Raw genomic sequence first — 21,348 nt, 5'->3', positions numbered from 1 at the left:
TCAGGCTTGGAACCAGCAGTAAATAAACAATTTCTCTGAACGTAGTGAACTATGCACAGAATAGTTATGCACAGAGAAGAAAAAAAAAAGGAAGCTTCACCACTGAGCAGTCACTGGGGCAGCTGGAGTGAGTCATGCTATCTTATAGCCATCAAGGAAGATCTTAATGTGCAACCTCAGTTAGGGGGAAGGAGCCAGCTATGGAGAAAAGCATGCCGGGCAAAAGGGAGTCACAGCTCTGTCCTGGCTTCTTCAAGGAACAGGAGTTAAAAATAGTTAAGAACAAGTAATAGATTAGTAGAGGAGTATGATGTAAAGGATCTACCACTTCCTCTGTATTTTAATCATTTTGGAGGTAAAGGACATCCTGAAGTTACCTTTAGATCATTGATATTAGATGCTATTAGATGCAGACTATATGTACACACATACATACACTCTGTGTGTGTGTGTCTTTGGAGAACCAGCATGATCCATGTGTCTGAATTGGAGTTTGGGTCCTTGGCTTAGCTTAGCTTTCCAGGCCCCCAAAACTGTAAACCCAGATAGTATCTTTCCATTCTTTAGATATGTGTTTGCTACTTAACAAGAGTCAAGACATAACATTCTCTGAAGACAACAAATCTCAGGTGTCTCACTGTAAGGGAGAAAGAGTTGATAATAATTACAGCCCACCTCCATCACGCACCGACTCTGCCACGCACACACTCTTGTCTTCAGGCGCAGACAGTGAAACAGAACAGGGACTTCATTTGTGTGTGGAGACGTCACTGGTGTGGTGAAATACAGGTTTTCTTCTGTGTGCATCAATTTGGGGCCGCTTTGTACACACAAAAACACAGTAAGTATAGTGTGCCGTTTTTACTCTCAAACTAAGAGGGAGACACTGCTTGATCCATGGAAATTCAGATGAGTGTTGTTTACTTGCCAGTCCAACTAGCAGCGTCTGATTTGGGGCATTCCCAGTAGCATTTCTACCACCTTTGGAACAGAACTCAGAGCAAGTCTAAAGACACTGAGCTTAATCCATGCAGAGGAGAGAGGCAGAAACCAGCCAGTTAGAATGGCTGTCTCAGCCTGGGGCTTACTGATTCCAGGATGTGAAGGTTCCATACTTTGAAATTGGTACCCAGAAAGCAGGACTTTGTAATAAATCAGAGAAACAGAATCAAGTTGGAGTCAGTCTTGACCTGCAGGAGATCCGTCTGTGGATTTGATGTTTGCATCCATTACAGATCTCATATTCCACCCGAAGCTCTCATATGCTGTCGATAGAGGAAGGGAAAGCCTGAGTTAACCCAGGCCACCAGAATCTTTCCTCCTTCACAGTAAGGCCTTGAAGAAAAAGATACAGTCAGAGCATGTGCTTGCCAAATCTCTATTTTTACTGGAAGGAAGCCAAGTAATATTTATGGAGTGCCATAGCATGTTGGTACCAGGATAAGTGACAAAAAAAATAAATAAAAAACCTGCCAATACTCATGCCTGTCCATCCAAGACCATGTGTGTATGTCTGTATAAAGGAAGTCACTTGAAATAAAAAGTGGTGACTGATTTACTAAATGTCACATAAGGCACACACAGGGACAACTAGGTCTTCTCAGTGACAAAGATGGTGTGACACCGCTCTACAAATGAAGTTAAAGGCCTGACACGCGTCTGACTCACACATGTAATCCTAGTTACTTAGGAGGCTAAAATCTGAAGACCGCAGTTCAAAGCCAGTATGGGCAGGAAAGGCCATGAGATGCTTATTAATCACCAAACAAAGCCAGAAGTGGCACTGTGGCTCAAGCAGCAGACCATTAGCATTGAGTGAAAAAGCTCAGAAACAGCACCACACACACACACACACACACACACACACACACACACACACACACACACACACACACACACACACACACACACACACACACACACACACACACACACACACACACACACACACACACACACACACACACACACACACACACACACACACACACACGAGGTTAAGGAAGAAATTACTGCAGTGTCCTCTGAGCTGACATCTCCATTGTATAATTGTTTGTTAAACTCTGCATTTTGTCCAAGCTTCATATTCTCCACTTATCCAACTTCTCTGAATGGTCGCCTTTTGTGATTCCCAGCCACAGTATTCTTTTTCACTTATCAGTCATGGTCACATAGGCTTTTTTTTTTCTTCCTTCCCTTCCTTTTTCTTTCTTCCTCCAATGGTTTGCTTATTGCATGCTGGGAAAAGTGGCCTCAATGATAAAAACACAAATGACTGGGAGAAGCTCCCAGCATGCTCTGGATAGAGAGATTCGTGTCTTAGGGTTTCCTTTTACTTGAGCTCAAATTTACAGGGGTCGTCTTGGTTAAATTCACTTTTAATTCTGAAATAACTGCTACTAGACACCTTCCCTCAGGCCATTTCATGTCTCTTGAATAATAGGATTTGAGCCAACGTGGAAAGTGTTAGAACAAATGAGAACTAATGGTTGAGTGTGTGCTTTTCAGAGGCAAAGGGTTTTGTGGCAGTAAGGAAGCCGCCTCTGCCACCATGCTGCATACATGCACCTGATGGTCTTCAGAAGAATGATTTCTTCTCTGCCTGTCTTTGAACTGAGAGATATTTGGTTCTATTTCTTCTATGCCTCTCTCACTTCCCTCTGCTTCGATATTTGATGTGCATGTGTATGCATTGTACAATGGCTGAATCAAACTAACCTATGTATTTATTGCCTGACATGTTTCTTTTTTTTGTATGGTGAGAACTGAAATCTGCTCTTTCAACAGCTTTCAATTATAACATTTTCTTTATTGTCATAAGTTTTATAGTCACCACACTCTGTGGTAGATACCTTGAACTTTGACTCAACCCTGGTTTAATGCTTTGTATATGCAGGCACCTAATTGCTCAGTCAAATGAATACACAAAGTGAGTCATTATAATTACTCACGCAAATAAGGCATAAAAAATAATTCTGATTGGATCTGTTCTCATCTAGCTGCCTGTCATTTTTGTCCAGGAACTACCCTGACTCTGGGTCCCCCAAACCATTAAGGTTATTGGAATTTTTAGAGGGGCATGGTGGCTTACACCTGTAATCCTGGGTACTCAGGGGGCTGGCTGAGATCTGAGGATCAAGGTTCAAAGCCAGCTCAAGCACAAAAGGACCTGAGACTCTTTATCTCCAGTTACCCTCTAGCAAAAGGGAAATGGGGGTTGGTTCAAGGGAGCTGAAGAGCTCGGGACATGCCCAGGCCAAGCTCAAGCCCCATGACCCACAAAAAATTTAAAAAAAAGATTATTGGAATTCTCCTTTTTATGGGATGATATATGGGTAGGAATAATACCTGATGGAGTAATTCAAATGAAATAAGTCAAATTCAGTCCCTTTGTGCAATTTTAGTCTCTTAATACTTGATTAGCTTATTTCCAATTAGAATCATTCAAATAACAGCTGGAAAGCACATTCAATTTTTGACAAACTCTAAACTCTTGAAGTTTTCCCTCCTCCTGGATCACTAGCTTGGAGATTTTTGGTTGGGCTGTAGTGCTATCAATTTCTCCCAGGAACTATGAAGCCTTTATTTGCTTTTCCTACTCCCCCCCCCCTCTCTCTCTCTCTCTCTCTCTCTCTCTCTCTCTCTCTCTCTCTCTCTCTCTCTCTCTCTCTCTCTCTCCTCTGTCTCTGTCTCTGTCTCTGTCTCTCCCTCCATCTTCCTCTCTCTCTATCTTCTTGTTACCAGCACCTGAATGATTGCCCCCCTTCTCTTTCTCTCTCCCATGTGGAGTCAAGGGAGTGCTAAATGGTACATGGCAAAGGAGAGCAGAGAATGAGAAGGGACAGAAGAAGAGGACAAGAGATGGCAGGTAGATGACCCCATACGGAGCTGCCTGGAACCCTTTGCGTTGCATGCATACATAATCCCCCAGGAGTAACACCAGGCTCTCCCTTTTATGGATGCTAACTAGAAACCAGATCTTTCTAACTTCAAAGACTCAACTCTGGTCTGTTTGGTCTAGGTCTACTAGGCCAAACAAGTTGTCAGTACCTGATAAAAACGGCTGAACCAAATCACAGAGTCCATGACTGCCATGTTTTGTTGTTATTTTTGGCTTTAAACCACAATTCTCAGCTCTCAGCCTCCTGAGTAGCTAGGGCGATAGGCTGGTAAACCACCGGCCCCTAGCTTGAAAACTGTTTTTGAAAGTTAAGTCTGAGGCAGAGAATTTGCCGACTCCTTGATATGGGAGTGTCGTTGGAATCTGCCTCGATAAACACATAAACCAACCGCCATCCCCCACCACCTTTATATGTCCAATGGCAATCCATATTCCTGGGAATCTTCTCCACAATGGTTTGTTGTGCTCTCTTAAGTCCTCTGTCAGTTCATCTGTTGCTCCTTATCTTAGGAGAGAGAGTGACAGTTGACAGGCCGGTACCATGCCAAGGGTTGATATTCTTGGTGCTCTTGAAATTCAAGCTCATTTCCTCTTCCTGTGGCTGCCTCCCCACTTCAGTTGGGTTTCCTTTTGGAGAAACTTCTTGAACCTGCTGTCCAAAGTCTGCTCACTCCATTCACTCGTCTCTCTCCTCCTCCTTTGCCTCGGTGTTTTTGGTAATGGGTTGTACATTGGGCCATTCCATACGAGGCGTATGGAAAGTCATGCTTTGTGTACTGGGACAACAGTCTTCTCCAAGGGTTCCTCCTCCAACTGTCTTCCTGTTCCCTGATTTCACATGCATTGCTGGATGGCAGTGGCTCTTGCCCGTAATCCTAGATACACAAGAGGTTGACATTTGGAGGATCATATTTTGAGGCTGAAAATTTACATGACCACTCCCACCCTCCCCATATCAGCCAATAGCTGGGCACGGTGGCATGTTCCTGTCATCTCAGGAAAGAAGAGACTGGTGATTGTGAACAGACCCTGTCTCAAAAATAACCAGAAGGGAAAAATAAAAGAGGCTGGAGGCATTGTTCGCATGGTAGTAAGCATGAAGTCCTCAAATTCAAACCCCAGTTCTGCTGTGAAAATAAATATGGGAAATAAGTAAATAGCTGGTGCATTAACTATGACAGGATCATTAGGGCCTAAAAGTCGCAAAGCAAGGGATTCTGCTCCGGATGTCCCCTCTGCCTGCTTTGATTCTTTGACCTGATGAAAGACGACCTCATCCTGTACCGTCCCTGGAAAGACCAATTTGGACATTAAAACTTGGGCAGGGGGGAAGGAGATGGATGTGCCAGCTGTGGTGTGGGGAATTTCTCTCTGGAAGGTTTCCTCACAGCTGTCTCAGAGGCCCTGGGCCCTTTGAAGTGATCACTGAAAGTCTCATTAAGGGGGGGCGGAGGGCGGGGAAAGGCCTACAACTAATGAAACCAGAGAAGACAGGACAGCAGGTCTCTCCACTGGGGTGAGAGGGAGGGGATCTCAGTGTGCATTTTTGGTTCCACGAAGGCTGGCATATTAATCAGGCTTTACTAGTGGGAAGTGCTCACCCTAGCTATGGTGGGGGGGGGTGCATCTCGGGAACTTAATCCAATGATTAGATCTAATCATGTTCCACTTGTTTTTTTTTTTTAATGTGTCTTTTTAAGACAAATGAGTCTCTTCCTTTATCAACAATAGCTTAGGATTCATAAGCTTACATTAAAAAAAGAAAAAAAACCAGAACAGGGGGTTGTAGTAACTTGAACTTGATTATCCATCTCTCATTGTCTTCCCTTCAAACAATGGTTATATTCTCCAACACCCCTCCACCCCGACTCCATGTTCTAGGTGTTTGGTCTTATGTCCACGTCTTCCCTAAATACAGCTGTGCATGCCGAGTGATTTGTGGGTGGGAAGGGGTTAAAAGTGTTTTCAGAAACAACAAATCACACAGGATACTTTTTTTTTGCCAATCCTGGGGCTTGAACTCAGGGTCTGAGCATTGTCCTTGGGCTTTCTCAAGGTTAGCACTCTATACCACTTGAGCTTCAGTACCACTTCTAGCTTTTTCTGTGTCTTTGATACCAAGGAATCAAACCCAGGGCTTCATGCATGTTAGCCACGCACTCTACCACTAGGCCATACTCCTGGCCCTACACAAGATATTCTTATCCTGGCCTCACAGATGGGGGCACCAGGTTTCAGTGATAGCTGTGATCCGTCGCTTTTCAGCTGTCACCTTTGTGCAGCACAAGATCAGGGAAAGGACCTTGAAATTAATATTGTCTACTTGCCCATCATGTTTGGGGAAGAAACAGATTCAAGGAGGCTTGTCTGAATTCGTAGCACCAGGAGGAGCGTGGATATCTAGAACCCGAGGGCTTCTCTTTTCTGACTTCTCCAAGGGGTGTGCATAAATTGCCTCCCAAGTGTACTTGAATCTTTCAAGGTTGCACCTGCCCAGTAATCTCAGCTACTCGGGAGGCAGATCTCAAGTTTGAAGGTGGGCCTACACCTAAGCAAAATGCAAAGTAGAGGCGTGGCTCGCATGGAAGACCCCTGGGCCTCGCCAGTGTGAGATCTTGGGTTTAACCATCCCTATTGGAACAGCACAGCCTCGTCTAGACTGTTAAGGAGGTTGGTTGCGAGGTGAGGCCATGCAGAGCCTTCCTGCTGCAGTTTTAATGAGGGCAGTGACCTTAACCAAGGTAATGTGCTTTGAGAGGTGCCTGTGGAAATGGAAGCTTTCGTGGTTAGCATTTTCATATGTGCTTTCGTGAGCACTTTCTGAGTAACCTTTATTATTTTATTTTTCTTTGTCTCAGAGTCACATATGTAAGGGAGGTGACGTTAGAACCCTGAGCATCCAGGTTAAAATAAGCCATGTATGAGGATGTAGGAAAAGGAATTTGAGGCTGAGTGTAAAAGGCCTTAGATGCTTTCTGGACACTAGTAGTGTCTAGTGATTGGAGCAGGAGAGCAGAGATGGAGCCTGTGAGAGGGAGACAGAGATAGGCATGCACAGTGGCTGATGGGACCACAGGGTGGGGACAGCAGCCCAGATAAGGACTGGGGAAGGAATCATGTACACACACTCAAAATAGACAAGAGTCACACATGATCAGTAGCATGTCACCTGATGCAGTCGAGAGACCGGCGTGGTGTTGGGGGGAGGTAGACGCTCCAGGAGTTGCAGACTCAATGGCACAGTCTATGTGATCCTGAGGCAGTCTCTCTCCCTGTGCTACCACTGCTGCATTCTTTGTGAAAAAGTGTAAGCCCACCTGGGCTGTTTTCGACTTGTGATGGGTTTGGATTCACCCCATCCTATGGATTGAGAGTCAGTAGCTCTCATCACTTCAGAAGCATTTGGAGAGCACAGACGATTTCCCAAGCCATATTTTCAGGAACTGGGTCTTCAGCGGGAACCTCGGCAGTAGAAAGCTATATCCCTGCGGGCTTTACATTCTAAGACATCCTAGGCATTAGTAAAATTGCTTTGCACTTGGATCAAACCTAAGTTATGCTGCCATTAACTGTTCTACAAGGACAGTGTCTTGAGACTGCTCACTAAAACAGGACGGGGCATTGCTGCCAGCCTGGAAAAAAATGCTGATGGAATTTTAAAACTGGCCTATGCTGACACAGCAGGGGGAATAAAAAAAAAACACCAGATGAGTAAGAAATAACATTTTCTTAAAAATGAATGTAATATCAACTCCCAGATCCCAGCCCACCCTCCTCACTCTCCCCTCTCCCCCCGCCACCCACCTAGGCCATCAATGAAATCCGTATCACTCAGGATTTTTGTCAGATACACTGGCGTCTTGCCCGGTACAAGGATGGAGAGGCCACACTGGTGGCGATCTCGTGTGAGCCTTGATTGAGACCTGCCTCCCACCCTAGCTGCTCCTCTAGGGGCCTGGGGACCTTTCAGGGGACTCAGGGACATGCTGCCATCTCCCTGTGAGCTCTTCACCCCTCTTGAGAACACTGGTGAGACTCCCAAACTCAGTTACAGTTCTGTTGTCTCTCTTCTCTCTTCCCGGCCTCTCTCCTAACATCCAGTGGCATTGATCTTTCACAAAAAGATGAGAACTCTCACTGATTTGGGGCTTAGCTTGCGCCTTCCCATTTCATACTGACCACGAAGGCAGCAAGCTGGTTAGAAATGCTGAAGTGAAGGGTCAGCATGAGAGACGGAGGGAGGAAAGCGGAGGAAGAGCTCAGCCCCTTGCCCCGTTGATGTCATACTCAACATGGAGGAAACCATCCAGGCCAAACAACCAGGCAATCAATCTGCTGAACCAGTGTGGCTGCCATCATTCCATCCCCAGCTCAAAGGGAGATGGTCCAGATTCTGCCCACTTGGAAGCTCTTAAGACAAGGGGACCTTAGAATGGGAGCTAGGTGTGGGTGGCTCACACCTGGGATTCTAGCTACTTAAGATGGCTGAGATCTGAGGTTCACCATTCAAAGCCAGCTCATACAGGAAAGTCCATGAGACTCTAATCTCGAATTCGCTAGCAAAAAGCCAGGAGTGGAGGTATGACTCAAGTGATAGAGTGCCAGTCTTAGGCAGAAAGAGCCAAGCTAGGATAAAAGGCCCTGAGTTCAAGTCCCATTATCAACATATACACCAAGAAAGGGCTGTGAAAAGAATGGATGTTTTTCTGATATATATCTATATATCTATTGCCACTCCTGCAGCTTGAACTCAGAACCTGAGCACTGTTCTTGGGCTTTCTCAAGGCTAGAGCTCTGCCACTTGAGCCACAGCACCACTTCCAGCTTTTCCTAGGTATGTCGCACTGAGGAATTGAACCTGGGTCTTTGTGCACGCTAGGCAAGCACTCTTCCACTAGGCCAAACTTCAAGCCCTTCTGGTGTATTTTTAACCTGCGTTATACTGGGTGAGGAATACTGGGTCACAAAGTTAGTGGCCTGATGGACTAGCTTTGTGTTTCTGAAACAGGCCGAAGATCACAAGATTGAGGCCAACCTGTGAAGCTTAGCAAGACCAGGTCTCATGAAAAGGGGGATGAATAAGGGAGCTGGGGTGCATGGCTTTAAAAGGTGATCCGACAGATAACATGATGGTATTGTTTCTGCACATATGGAAGTTTGAGTTGAGATAATGAGGTAACTTACCCGTTCTGTAAGTTTCTTAAGATTGTTAGTGGTTTTGGAAAGTGCAGATACTCAAAAGGAGAAAAAAACAACCATGCAGAGATGTTATTAACACTTAAGTGTATTTCCCCCTAAGCCTTTTCCCCTATGAAATTTCCTTAAGAGGCTGTCATGGTATCACACATATTTGCTTAATCACTGAAATACATTATGAATATTTCCTAAGCCCTTGAGGGTTCTTCTGTGAAAGCTACATAGCATTTTCCATCATTGCATATTAACATATGTCATCAGGAGACTTTTAGATAATTTGTGAGTCTTTAAAACTGGAATGGCCTGAAACGACTATATAGCTAAATGTTTATATACCTACCTAATTATTTCATCATGACAAATCCAAGTAAATCTAGTAGATTTGAGAAAGAATAGAGAACATGGTGTAAAACATGAAAAGATGGAGAATTTTGTACATTATACAATGCCGTGAGCTATTAAGTGCAGAGAATTTGTGCAGTTCTTCAATCACTGAAAAAAATCTGTTTGCATCATCACAATGAGAAATTCATGCATGCCATTTCCTAGGAGATACTCTTTCTTGAAAACTGAGCATAAAGCTGATTATGCTTCTGGAGGTAACAGCAACAGGAAACACAGAGGGCCAGAAGAAGTATATGGAATGACAGGGGTTCCTTCCACAAACTGTGACACACGCAGGTGTGTGTGAAAGAAGAGAGACAAAGACACTAACTGGAGATTTAAGGAAATCACCCCATATTTTGTGTATCAATTGGGTAATTCACTCAACTAGGCAAATTACTGAGAGATAAAATACATGAGAGAAATGTGAACATTTGGCACAGAGTATGTTTTATTCACATAGGAATGACTTATTTTTTGACACTAGCTATTCAATAGTAAGAAAATATTGTTACTAAGAAGAAAGAACAGCATATATTACTATTATAGGGATGTGTCCTATATAATAATAATAGCTATAAGCTGGTAATTTATTTTGGCAGTTCTGGGGTTTGAAATCAGAACTTTGCGCCTGCAAGACTGGAGCTTAACCACTTGAGATATGCCTTTAAGCCCAACTTAATTTCTGCCAGTCCTGGGGCTTGAACTCAAGGCTTGGGCACTGTCCTTGGGCTGTGCTCTAGGTTAGAGCACTACCATTTGAGCCATAGCACCACTTCTGGCTTTTTCTATGTATGTGATACCAAGGAATCGAATCTGAGTCTTCGTGTATGCTAGGCAAGCACTCTACCACTAGGCCAAACTTCCGGCCCTTAAGCCCTACTTTTTGCTGTTTATTTTGAAGATACAATCTACCAATCCTTAACTGCCGGGGTCAACCTCATACCTTGTACTCTGGATCTCAGGCTCTGAGATCTGGAGGATCTCAATTTGAGGCCAGCACAGATACAAAGTAATCCACAAGACTCTCATGTTCCAGAATAACCAGCCAGAGGCCAGGCTGCATGAGTGGTTCTAATGGTAGAGCACCAGCTAAGCACGGGAGCTGAGCAAATTGGAGGCTCTGAGTCTCAACCTCAATAAGAATTTTTTTTTAAATTTATTTATTTTTGCCAGTCCTGGGCTTGGGCTTAGGGTCTGAGCACTGTCCTTGGACTTTCTCAAGGCTAGAGCTCTACCACTTGAGCCTCAGCACCACTTCTGACTTTTTTCTATGTATGTGGTGCCGAGGAATCGAACCCGGGTCTTCATGCATGCTAGGCAGGCACTCTACCACTAGGCCAAACTCCTGGCCAATATAAGAATTTTTTTAAGGCTACCCATTTACTCTTTCTCTCTTTTTGTGTCCATCTCATAACCACAATAGAATAACAGTCAAAGTATTAATAAGCAATTTGACTTGTTAGGTATTTTGTGAGCTTTTGATTAAACTTCCTGTGGGAAATTTCTGCGTGGAATTTTGCAGGACGATCTTTCACTTTAAACCCAGAAATTTCTTTTCTCTTTCCAGTCCCTCCCTTGCGTCTGTTTCCCTGTCTAGCTCAGCAATAAGAGCGAGGCTTTCTCATCTGTGTGCTACATTGTCTTGAGAATATCACCAATTGCTTGACACAGGATTTCTTAGGAAAAAGAGACATGAAAAATAATACACGTAATTGCACCGAACAATGTGTTCTACTGTTTTCAATCTTTCTCATTTCCCTCCTGCAAATAATTCTCTTTGTGTTTTTGACATCCGGGGATAGTTTGAAGTTGTGGCTAATCACATGTCCCTGTTATCTCTTTGTCTCTATTGCAGGATGGAATGGGAAACTTGAGGATCACAGAAAAAGGTCTCAGGCTAGAAGGAGACTCAGAGTTCCTGCAGCCTCTCTACGCCAAAGAAATCCAGTCCCGCCCAGTAAGTTTCTGCTGAGCGCAGAAAAGCTGCTCTTCTCAAATTCATCTCCTTCGGAGATATACTTTGCCATCTCTTGAGATAGAAAGTTGTGATTGGTGGGATAGAAGGGAGGATGGATCTTTTCTCCTATTGCAAGCCTTGGATTGTCCTGGAAGCAGAGTTGCTGTGTGCCAGGGATTTGGTCTGTCTGTCTCTTGAGTCATCTTTTCCTTTCCTATGAAATAGAAAGGAACAAATTCCAATGAACCCGCTTCAGGAAGAAGATGACAGATCAGGTGGTGCAGTAACTATGGCAAAGCCTTAAGTACTGTGCGTAAGTCAGCTTCTGTGACTGTTGGTTTTCAGCGTCCACGGTTTTAAGGCTGGTTTTCAGAACACAGACCTATAGAATTAGCACTCTGCTTATCATGAGCAGTTTGGTTAGAATCAGATTGCTATTGTCCCTGGAGAGCTCTGCCTGGCTCTCTATCTCAGTCACTCACTATGTCCCAGGACGGAACTGATGAGAGCAAAAAGCAAAACTTGGGAAAGCTGAGAGGAAGGTTTACTGGGAAAGAAATATGGCAGGAGGTGCGGGGAGAAGGAGGTAACTTGGCCAGATGTCACGGGAACTTGACTTTGTGGTTCATCTTCATCCCTCTTCAAGGTACAAGACATCAGTGTTAGGTTCAAGTAAATGAGGACCAGAGAACAAACGTGTGTATAATTGGAGAGTTCCAAGCTGGGTGCTCAGACTCATGCCTGGAACCCTGGCCATTCAGGAGGCTGAGATCCAAAGATCGCTTTTCAAAGCCAGCGTGGGCAGGAAAATCCCTATGAGACTCTTATCTCCAGTTAACCCACCAGAAAACTAGAGTAGCATTATGGCTCAAAGTGATAGAGCATTAGCCTTGAGCATGGAAAGCTCAAAGCCAATGCCCAGGCTTCCAGGTTCAAACCCCACAACCCACCAAAAAATAATAATAACCCCAGATTTATAGTTGTATCCTGGCTTGGTATCATCTCAACTCTTGTTCTTCTGGGTTTCAGAGAAGTCATTGATAGATGTCATTATTTGAAGGGGGCAGTCTGGAACCCATGAGATGATGATTCTTGCTCCAGTCGTTACAGGTGTGTCCTCAGTTGGGGGAGTTCTGTCCTACAAGGCTCTGTGGCCCCTGAGGGGTGATTTGATTCTTGGTCCTAAACATGTGATTCATGGGTCCTTACTTCCCTGGGAGCCAAGTTGCGTGTGCAAGTGACTGTGAACAGAACGGGCTAGGGCAGTGATGCACTGAAGATGGTGGCAAAGAGGGCAGGTTGTTGTCGTGATTTTGGTTCATTTGTGGTAGCCAAAACACTAGAAGTACTCGTTCAAATAGACTGGAAGTGCATCATCTGAGAATCACAGCTCTGGCTTTCGGGGTGTGAGCACTTGTTGAGATTGGGATGTCTGTGAGGAATTCCTATCCTGGGATGCAGTACGCAGGGCTCGGCGATCCTGGGCGTCTGAAAGTCCTTCATTACAATGCTTTACCTTGGAGACCCACCTGGCGTTCTCAACCTTCCCGGTTGCTAGCTGTCACCTAGCAACTATCAGCAAATCATCTTGGAAATTGTATTTCACCACTGATATCTAATTTTATTCAAAGATTGGTTCATTGGGGTATGGATTGTTTTTGCTCCCTTTTTACAAAGTAGAGGACAAATACCACGTACAAACTCAGATACTTTGGAAATAACATGACAAAAAGTTTTCATTCCCAGGAATATGATTGCAAAGTCATAGTGTCCTATATCAGCTTTTACTCCCTTTCCTTCCTTCCGTCCTTCCTTCTTCTGATGATAAAAGTCTTCCTACATGCCTTGCATTTGTTGATTACTAGTATCAAGGTTGATTCCTTTTAGTGTTTTTTGTTTGTTTTTGCTAATCCTCCCTTGAACTCAGGGCCTGAACACTGTCCTTGGGCTTTCTCAAGGGTAGAGCTTTTGAGCCACAGAACCACTTCCGGCTTTTTTTCTGTGTACGTGGTACTGAGGAACTGAACCTGGGTCTTCGTTCATACTAGACAAGCACTTTCACCACTAGGCCAAACTCCTGGGCCCCTCAGTACTTTTTTTTATTGAACAAGTTTTGTTTGTTAAGTTCATTCTTGTCTTTTCATGTAGTGGGAGGACAGTTTCTGGTTGGGAGGGATATGAACTTGATCTGTAGCCAGGAGTCACTAGAAAATTTCCCCAAAGCATCATGTTTGCATTGTGTGCAGTGATTAGTATAATTAATGCACTTCAGCAATTTGGTATGGTAGCTAGTTTTATTGAGATGCCCCCTAAAGCCCTGAATTGTATTAAACTAAATGGTACTCAATTAACTGTCAACAAGTTGACTTTTTTTTTTAACTTGTTCATAATAAAAAGAAGCCGGACACTGGTGGTTCATACCTGTCAGTCTAGCTATTCAAGAGTCTGAGATCTGAGGAGTACGATTCAGAGTGAGCCTGGGCAGGAAAATCTGTGAGACTCCTATCTCCAATTAATGAACGGAAAATGGGAAGTGATGCTATGGCTCAAAGTGGTACAGTGCGAACCAGGAGCAAAAGAGCTCAGGGGAAGCACTCAGAGTTCAAACTCCACAATTAACAAAAGAAGTGGGCGGGGGATGCAGAGTGGTGAAAACATCAAGAAGAGCAAATCACTTCAGTCCCATGGTTATTATTTATAAAATTTAATTGGATCCATATAGCACATTAAGCCAAGTGACATATAGCTCTCCAAGTGCTATATATGTCAAAACTATTCTTTGTCATTGAAGAAGTTACATCCTGAATGGATGGTCGCATGATAAACTCTGTACTAATGAGAGACAATCTCTCCACATTCTTGCCAACATTTTTTCTTTCTCCATTGATAATCTCCTAAACAGGTGCAATATGACATCTTGTGGTTTTTATATTGGCTCTATGATATTGAGCACACTTTTGGATTTCTTTTTTGAAATAATATCTACTCAAGTCATTTGCCAATTTTTTTTTATTGCTGTCAGTGTTTTGCTTGCTTGTGGAGTGGCAAGGTTCCATCTGTACGTATCTACCATTCCCCTAGTAGATACTGTGGATCTGCAAATATTTCCCCCATTCTGTAGTTAACCTTTACATTCCTTTTGCTGTGAAGAAGCTTTTATAGTTGGATGAATCCTGCTTTATTTTGCTTATATCACCTTTGCTTTCAGTGGCATATACCAAAAGAGTATATTGCCAAGACCAGGATACTGAAGTGTTCTCCCTTTTTTTTTGGTTTACATCATACATTTAAGTTCTAATGCATTGGGGTGTGTGTGTGTGTGTGTGTGTGTGTGTGTGTGTGTGTACATAAATAAGATAAGGATCCTATCAGGTGCTTTTCCTGTGTGTTTTTGTTTTGGCATGCCGATATCCAGTTTGCTCAGCCGTGTTCACTATAGAAACCATCTTAAACCCATCTTGAGTTCATGATCAGTCAACTCTGTCTATTTATTTCTGGGTTCTGTATGCTGTCATCTACCCATGTGCCTGGTTTCATCCTGATGCTATGCTGTTTTGATGACTACAGCTCTGTATTCTAATTTGAAGCCAGGCACTGTCATACTTCCCTTCGGTTCTTTATACATCTGAATTGCTTATATACTCAGTGGCACATGAATTTAAATATGGAACCCAAAGCTGAGACTCTCCACAACTACCCTCCTATCTCTAATCTCCACCCCGGATTCCCTAGAATAAGCCTTCCTCACAAAAGAACGTAAGCTGGGGTGGAATGCATGTTCTGTAGAAGACACTAACCTTGGAAGCAACTTGGGAATAGATAAGTTCTGGGTAGAGTTTTTCCCAAAGGTTTACCAGCAGTGAGCAGAGCAGAGCAGAGCCGTCTCTGATGAGTTCAGAAAGCAGCTGAAGGCCACTGTGTTTTCTCCTCGAGGAGCAACACAGCTTTAACTCCCAGCTGAACATATTGCACACAAAACTGCCTTCTCCCCGCCACTAGCATGCTGCCACACGAGCATCTTGCTGGCTTTAATTAAGAAGTTAACTGGACCATGAAGTATTGCCCAAGTTAAATAAAAGTGATTTGTACCAAGTCAGAAGGGGGTACGTAAGGCAACTTTGAATTTCTTTGCTCACCCATAAATTACAGATGGCATTAAAAACTGAAAGGGTCATCGCTGAGCCCATCTGCACGGCAAAACCAGTTGCCATTCCCCATTGCATCTTGTCTGTTTACATGTGCTGATGGATTGTGGACAGTCGTGGAGACCAGATGCCTTGCTTGTTCTATACAGGCACAAACTTCGCATCCTTCAACATGGAAAGCAGGCATTGGGTATTTAAGGCTTCTGGTTACCATAGATTCTTTTTGTAAAGTAGACTGATAATGTTTGGGATTTTTCTCATAATCTAGGAATGTGTGTTTATGTGTGTGTTTCTTAAATGAAGTTTACCCTAAAAATGTAAACATTTATTGAGGGACCTCAAATGCAGTTACATCAGCCAGTATTGTGCTAGAGGAGGTCAGTGCAAACTTGACACAGAGGGAGAAGGCCTGGCTGTGTGGTTCCAGAGACTCTTCCTTCTTTCCTGTCAGGGTACAGAAAAGTCCTCCATTAGCTCATTCATCTAAAACTTCTCCTACTGTGACCAACCCCTCCTCACCCCATGTAAAACATTTCTACCCAGGGTGAGGATCACTCATATGCTAGATGTCGCTTGCAGAGTAGCTCGAGCCTGTAATCCTAGCTTCTTGGAAGGTAAACATGGTGGGATGATGACTGGAGACCCACCCAGCAAAGACAGTTTGTAAGTCTCCGTCTTAACCAATGGCTGGATGTCATGATGCGTGTCTGTCACCTTAACATCATGGGATAGCCCACAAATGGAGGATCACAGTCCAGACAGAATGAAGCCTGAGGCCTGACTGTATCTCAAAAATTAATTAGCTCAAAAAGGGACTGATGGAGTAGCTGAAGTAGGAAAGTACCAGACTAGGCTACTAAAGGCCTTGAGTTCACACCCCAGTACTATCGTCATACACACATACTCACACTCACCTATAGTGACATAATATAGTAAGATGAGAAAAAAAATCTAAGAACAAGTAGTAGAAAGAGAAACAAGATAGAACATAAAGGAAAATCTTTTTTCATATATTTTTATTGTAATTAATAGGTTACATTATATTCACCAGATAGAAGGCACATTACTTCACAAACCAAGGGAAAACCAAGGGACAGCCAAAGAGATGAGAGATAACATAGTACATTAAGGACAACAATCACTCGTTATATGGCTTTTGTTTCTATATCCTGGAGGTCCTTTCAATTAGCATCATCCTATATGGCCTTATGTATCTAGGTTTTGTTCTGTTGTAAATCTCTGCTTGGAGAGCACATGGTTTGTACTGATTATGACAATGAGGGAAACCACTGAGCCTATGTTCCTTTGAGTCTGGCTTACTTCACTTAATATGATTTTTTCTAAGTCTTTCCATTTCCTTACATATGGGGCAATGTCATTCTTTCTGACAGCAGCATAGAATTCCATTGTGTACAAATACCACATCTTGTTGATCCACTCATCAACTGAGGGGCATCTGGGTTGGTTCCATATCTTTGCTATGGTGAATAGTGCTGCAATGAACATTGTTGTGCTAGTGGATTTAGTGTGTCCTTGTTTCTGGATGATTGGGTAAAGCGGTCATAAACTCTTTAAGCAAGTTTTATTTGTAACCCTGAATTCCAGCCTGGTTGTCCAAGCCCTGCATCCTTGCTGTCCTGTCTACCCCATGGCACTGTGTCCCTAGCCAGGATGCTGATACCTGAGGTGGAGTTTGCACACCTCCAGACGTGACTCATTTCCTCCAGGATTTCACTCCCAAGAGACCTTCCCTGACCTCTGAGGTCATAGAGACCCCTAACAATAGCTTTCTTTTCTTATATCACATTGCATTATAGGAATGATGTCTGTCTATACATTTTATGTATCGCTTTCATGTCACCTGAAAACTTAATATTATCGCCACACTAACAGAGACAGTATTCAGTAGTTCATTTGTTCTTTTTATAGTACTCATTTTACTACGTATATGTGTAGTACCTCATACCACCATATGTTAACCCAAAAATAAACAGGCACACACCCAATTTTTTTTTTGTCTTGGTTGACATGATCCTGAAACTTTGTTGCTAAAAGCTAGTGCTCTACCACTTGAGCCATAGCTCCACGACTGGCTTTTTTTTTTAGTAATTAATAGGAAATAAAAACTGTCAGACTTTTCTGGCAGAAGCTGGCTTTGAACCATGATCCTCAGATCTCAGCTTCCTAAGTAGCTAGGATTATAGATATAAGAGCCACCAGTGCCCAACTCAAGTTTTGTTGTGTTTTAAAGAACATGGTGTGATTATTTCAGATCCTGGGTCTACCTTTTTTTGTCTGAGTTACCTTGAGCAAGTTCTAGACCTTTCCTATGCCTCGCTTTACTGTCCTGTGAAATGGGTTCAGCTATGGCTGGCTCCCTTATAACCTTGTGACCATAATGTAAGGGTCTGTGTAAAGTCTAGGAAATTGTTCCTTGAATGTAAGTTTCTAACGTTGCCTATGATAATTACATGTTCGTAGCATTTGTTTATGTGGTTATTAACTTTGTGTACCTCTGTAGTTCAACCGATTCCTCTTACATTAAGGAGCAGATTTTATTTGAACACATTAATGTTCTTTGAGGTTATTCTGACTCAGAAAATTCTGTAAGACCCTCTTAGGTACAAAGACAAATACCTCCTTGATAAGGATTAATTGTCATGATCAGCTCCACTCTGGTTATTCTATTAAGAGATGACATGAGCAATGATATAGCTGGAAGCCATGGATTGGGAATGAGAAAGGACTGACTTCAGAGTTTTGAAGCCCACCTTTTTCCTGCTATAAGCTTTGATGCATGTCATCCTCAGGCAGCCGAAAATTCTGAGAGGGGACAGAGAGTTTGGCATAGCTCAGTGTCATTGCTTGCCCCTGTCACTTGCAGAGACAGCTGCAGAATTGCTTCCTGCCCTGCCCACTCTGCTTCCATTCGTGTTCTTTTAATGGTAACAACAAGTCTGTTGCAGTTAAGCAGCGTCTCATAGGCAGAGATGGGTGCTGAGCCCTTGGGAAGAATAATGGAAAGAAAAGCTAGCTTGAAGGAAAGCATGTGCTTTAATATATTCTTAAAAGATTTTCTTTTCATTTTTTAACTCCCAAATTGTTAACAGAAAAAAGGGAAAAAACAGTTGCTTTAAAATTGTTTTTTTGCCCATAATGCTTTCATCAAAATAGGCCCATCTTCTGTCAATTCTATTTGTTCCCAGTGCTTTATAATTACTATGAGTGTACACTGTACCATTAGTCTTAATTTTCAAAAACTTGTTCATTGTCAAAATCACTGATAATTTTTTTTCAGAAGGTGTAATTTCAAGCAGCTGAAGCCAAAACACTCTTCTGGCATATAAAATTATAAGCAAATGCTTACTGTGACTTTGATTTTTGCGAGCTCCATCAGCAGCTAAGTGTAACCTTTTGATGCAGAATTCTGTACGTTATTACCAGTGATGGTTTAAATGGTGGATGCCTAAATTGTGTGTGGGAGACTTTCCATTTCCATGAATGATTCTGGTTTTTATCAGCAGCAATTTTGCCTCTGGGCAAATACCAAATGATCTGCAAAGGAAATGAGGCTTTCATGCTAATAAATATTTTGTAGATGTACTTGTTGCATGCTGGATGGAGAGGGGAGGGGAAGGAGAGGAAGAGGGGACAGTGATCACCATTTCAAAAGACAGACAGATAGACAGATGTTTACCTTGCTTGGTACAATAGCATTCCTTCCCACCACATGGGACAATGTCACTTTTGTTTTTCACCAACAGAGCCAGGGACATAAAAAGTGTCCTCTTAGCTAGGTGCTAGTGGTTCATGCCTGTAATCCTAGCTACTCAGGAGGCTGAGATCTGAGGATCATAGTTCAAAGCCAGACAGAGAAAGAAAGTCCATAAGACTCTTCTCTCCAATTAATCACATAAAAAGCTGAAATGGCACTGTGACACAAAAGGTTTGAGATTGTTCTGACTCAAAAAAATTCTGTAAGAATTTTAGGTACAGGCAAAGACACACACATAGTCCTGTGTCATTGAAAAAATGACACACATGCACATATGAATCCCAACACCACTTGTCAGATGACTGATTTCAAATCCTCTCAATATAGTGCTTTCTGAGCTGAAGCAAATGGAAAGGGGAAATTTCTCTCATTCCGAAGCCAAAAGCCATTTTCCCGGAGGTATCTCTTCAACCCACTCACGCAGTGGTTTCATCAGAGGTATCCCGTATCAGTGTTAGCTGTAAAGAAACTTACTGGGGCTTGTTGCCTCTTGTTTCACAGGGTACCCCTGCAAGGAAAATAGAAACAAAGCAAAGGTATGTCATCGCACATGGCACAGTTGATTGACTTTAATAGGTCCTGATTATGCTGCTCATATTCCATGAAATTAAAAAGCTTACAAATGTTATGAGCCATTACCCTTCCATTTAAGAGCGCTTCTGACATGTTAGCAGCTACATTTAATAAAATTCTTTCCATAAATGCCATTGGCAGACTCCACATGGAAATGCAACATGAAGAATTATTCAGGGACATGACTGTCTTTTGTCTCATCTGAGACCCACCTCAAAGCCACCAGAAGTTTGTGGGTTGGTTGGTTGTTATATTGTTTTGTTTTCCTGTCAGGGGGTTATTTCCATGTTTGTGTAAGTATTTCAGCTTTGGTCACAAGCTGTTCTTCAGTTTAAGATGTGTGTGTGTGTGTGTGTGTGTGTGTGTGTATACATACATGCATGTGTGTCTATGTACCTATGTGTACCATGAGCCATGGCTCAGGCCTGTACTCCTAGCTATTCAGAAGACTGAGATCTGAGGATCACAATTCAGAGCAAACCAGGGCAAATAAGTGTGTGAGATTCTTATCTCTAAATAACTACAAAGAGCCCAAATGACACTATGGTTCAAAGTGCTCAGGCCCTGAGTTCAAGCCCCAAGATAGACACAAAAAAGAAAAAAATCATATTAATCTTTGGGCAGTGTTCACAATGAGTGCTTAAAAAGCCTACCTTTTTACATGAGAATACATTTTAGAACTTATTTTCTGATTCTGTCTATAGTCCTTGCTGATCTCAAACATTCTGGAAAAGTGTTGTAAATGCCTTTCCTGTGCTGTCTTCCATTGAGCTATTATGGTATATTTGAGAGATAAATTATTGTATAAAAAATGAGATGATAAAGTTCTAGCGGGTATTTGGTACTTTCAGAGGAAGTAAATGTTTATAATCTGTAAAGGAGGATTTCTAGATTATAAGAAAAGTAAAGAATGAGATATGAGTTATTTAGAGATAGCTTTTTTCTATTATATAACCTGTCCTTTTGTCTTTATTCTAAGGATAGTTAGTTATATCCCTGAGGGGTAATAGCAATGTTTGAGCTGAGAACCTCAGTTCTTGCTTGATTTCCATATGCTTCTGACAGTACCATTTGTGCTATGCCTCCAGCCCAGTTTTTTGCTGGTTAATTTAGGGATGGAGGCTGGTTGTATGTCTGGGATGATTTCAAACCAAAAAGAATCCATCTGGGAGACATCCCCACTGAGAAAAGACAAGCTAAGGCTTGGTTTGAAGGTGCTTCCTGTGGGGAAAATGGGGCCCTCCATCTGGAACAACTCACTTCAGGTCTTAAAATGGGAAATATACTTGAAAAACACATAAGAAAAATTGCAAGGAAAATACATCCATTCCAGAGTTGATGGGGGAGTTGAATGCGTTCTGTGTTTCCGATTTTAGCTCCCCTTTCTCTTTTCACACTTCCCCTTTGCTTCCTT

The 21,348-nt window shown here is 42.7% G+C and overlaps 1 protein-coding gene across 3 annotated transcripts in view; it reads left to right on the top strand.

Moving 5' to 3' along the window:
- Positions 1-21,348, top strand: part of Sgcd (sarcoglycan delta) — a 408,119-nt gene that overhangs the window by 299,035 nt on the left and 87,736 nt on the right. For all 3 annotated transcript variants that reach the window (XM_090321219.1, XM_090321217.1, XM_090321218.1), the window contains one exon: positions 11,340-11,441. In XM_090321219.1, coding sequence (XP_090177345.1) covers positions 11,340-11,441 — 102 coding nt within the window. The remainder of the gene's footprint in view (positions 1-11,339; positions 11,442-21,348) is intronic.

The sequence above is a fragment of the Megascapheus bottae genome, chromosome 29 (genome assembly GCF_031878675.1).
Source record: "Megascapheus bottae isolate mThoBot1 chromosome 29, mThoBot2.hap1, whole genome shotgun sequence".
In the NCBI taxonomy this organism is placed as follows: Eukaryota; Metazoa; Chordata; class Mammalia; order Rodentia; family Geomyidae; genus Megascapheus; species Megascapheus bottae.
This window is presented reverse-complemented; position numbering and strand designations above follow the sequence as displayed.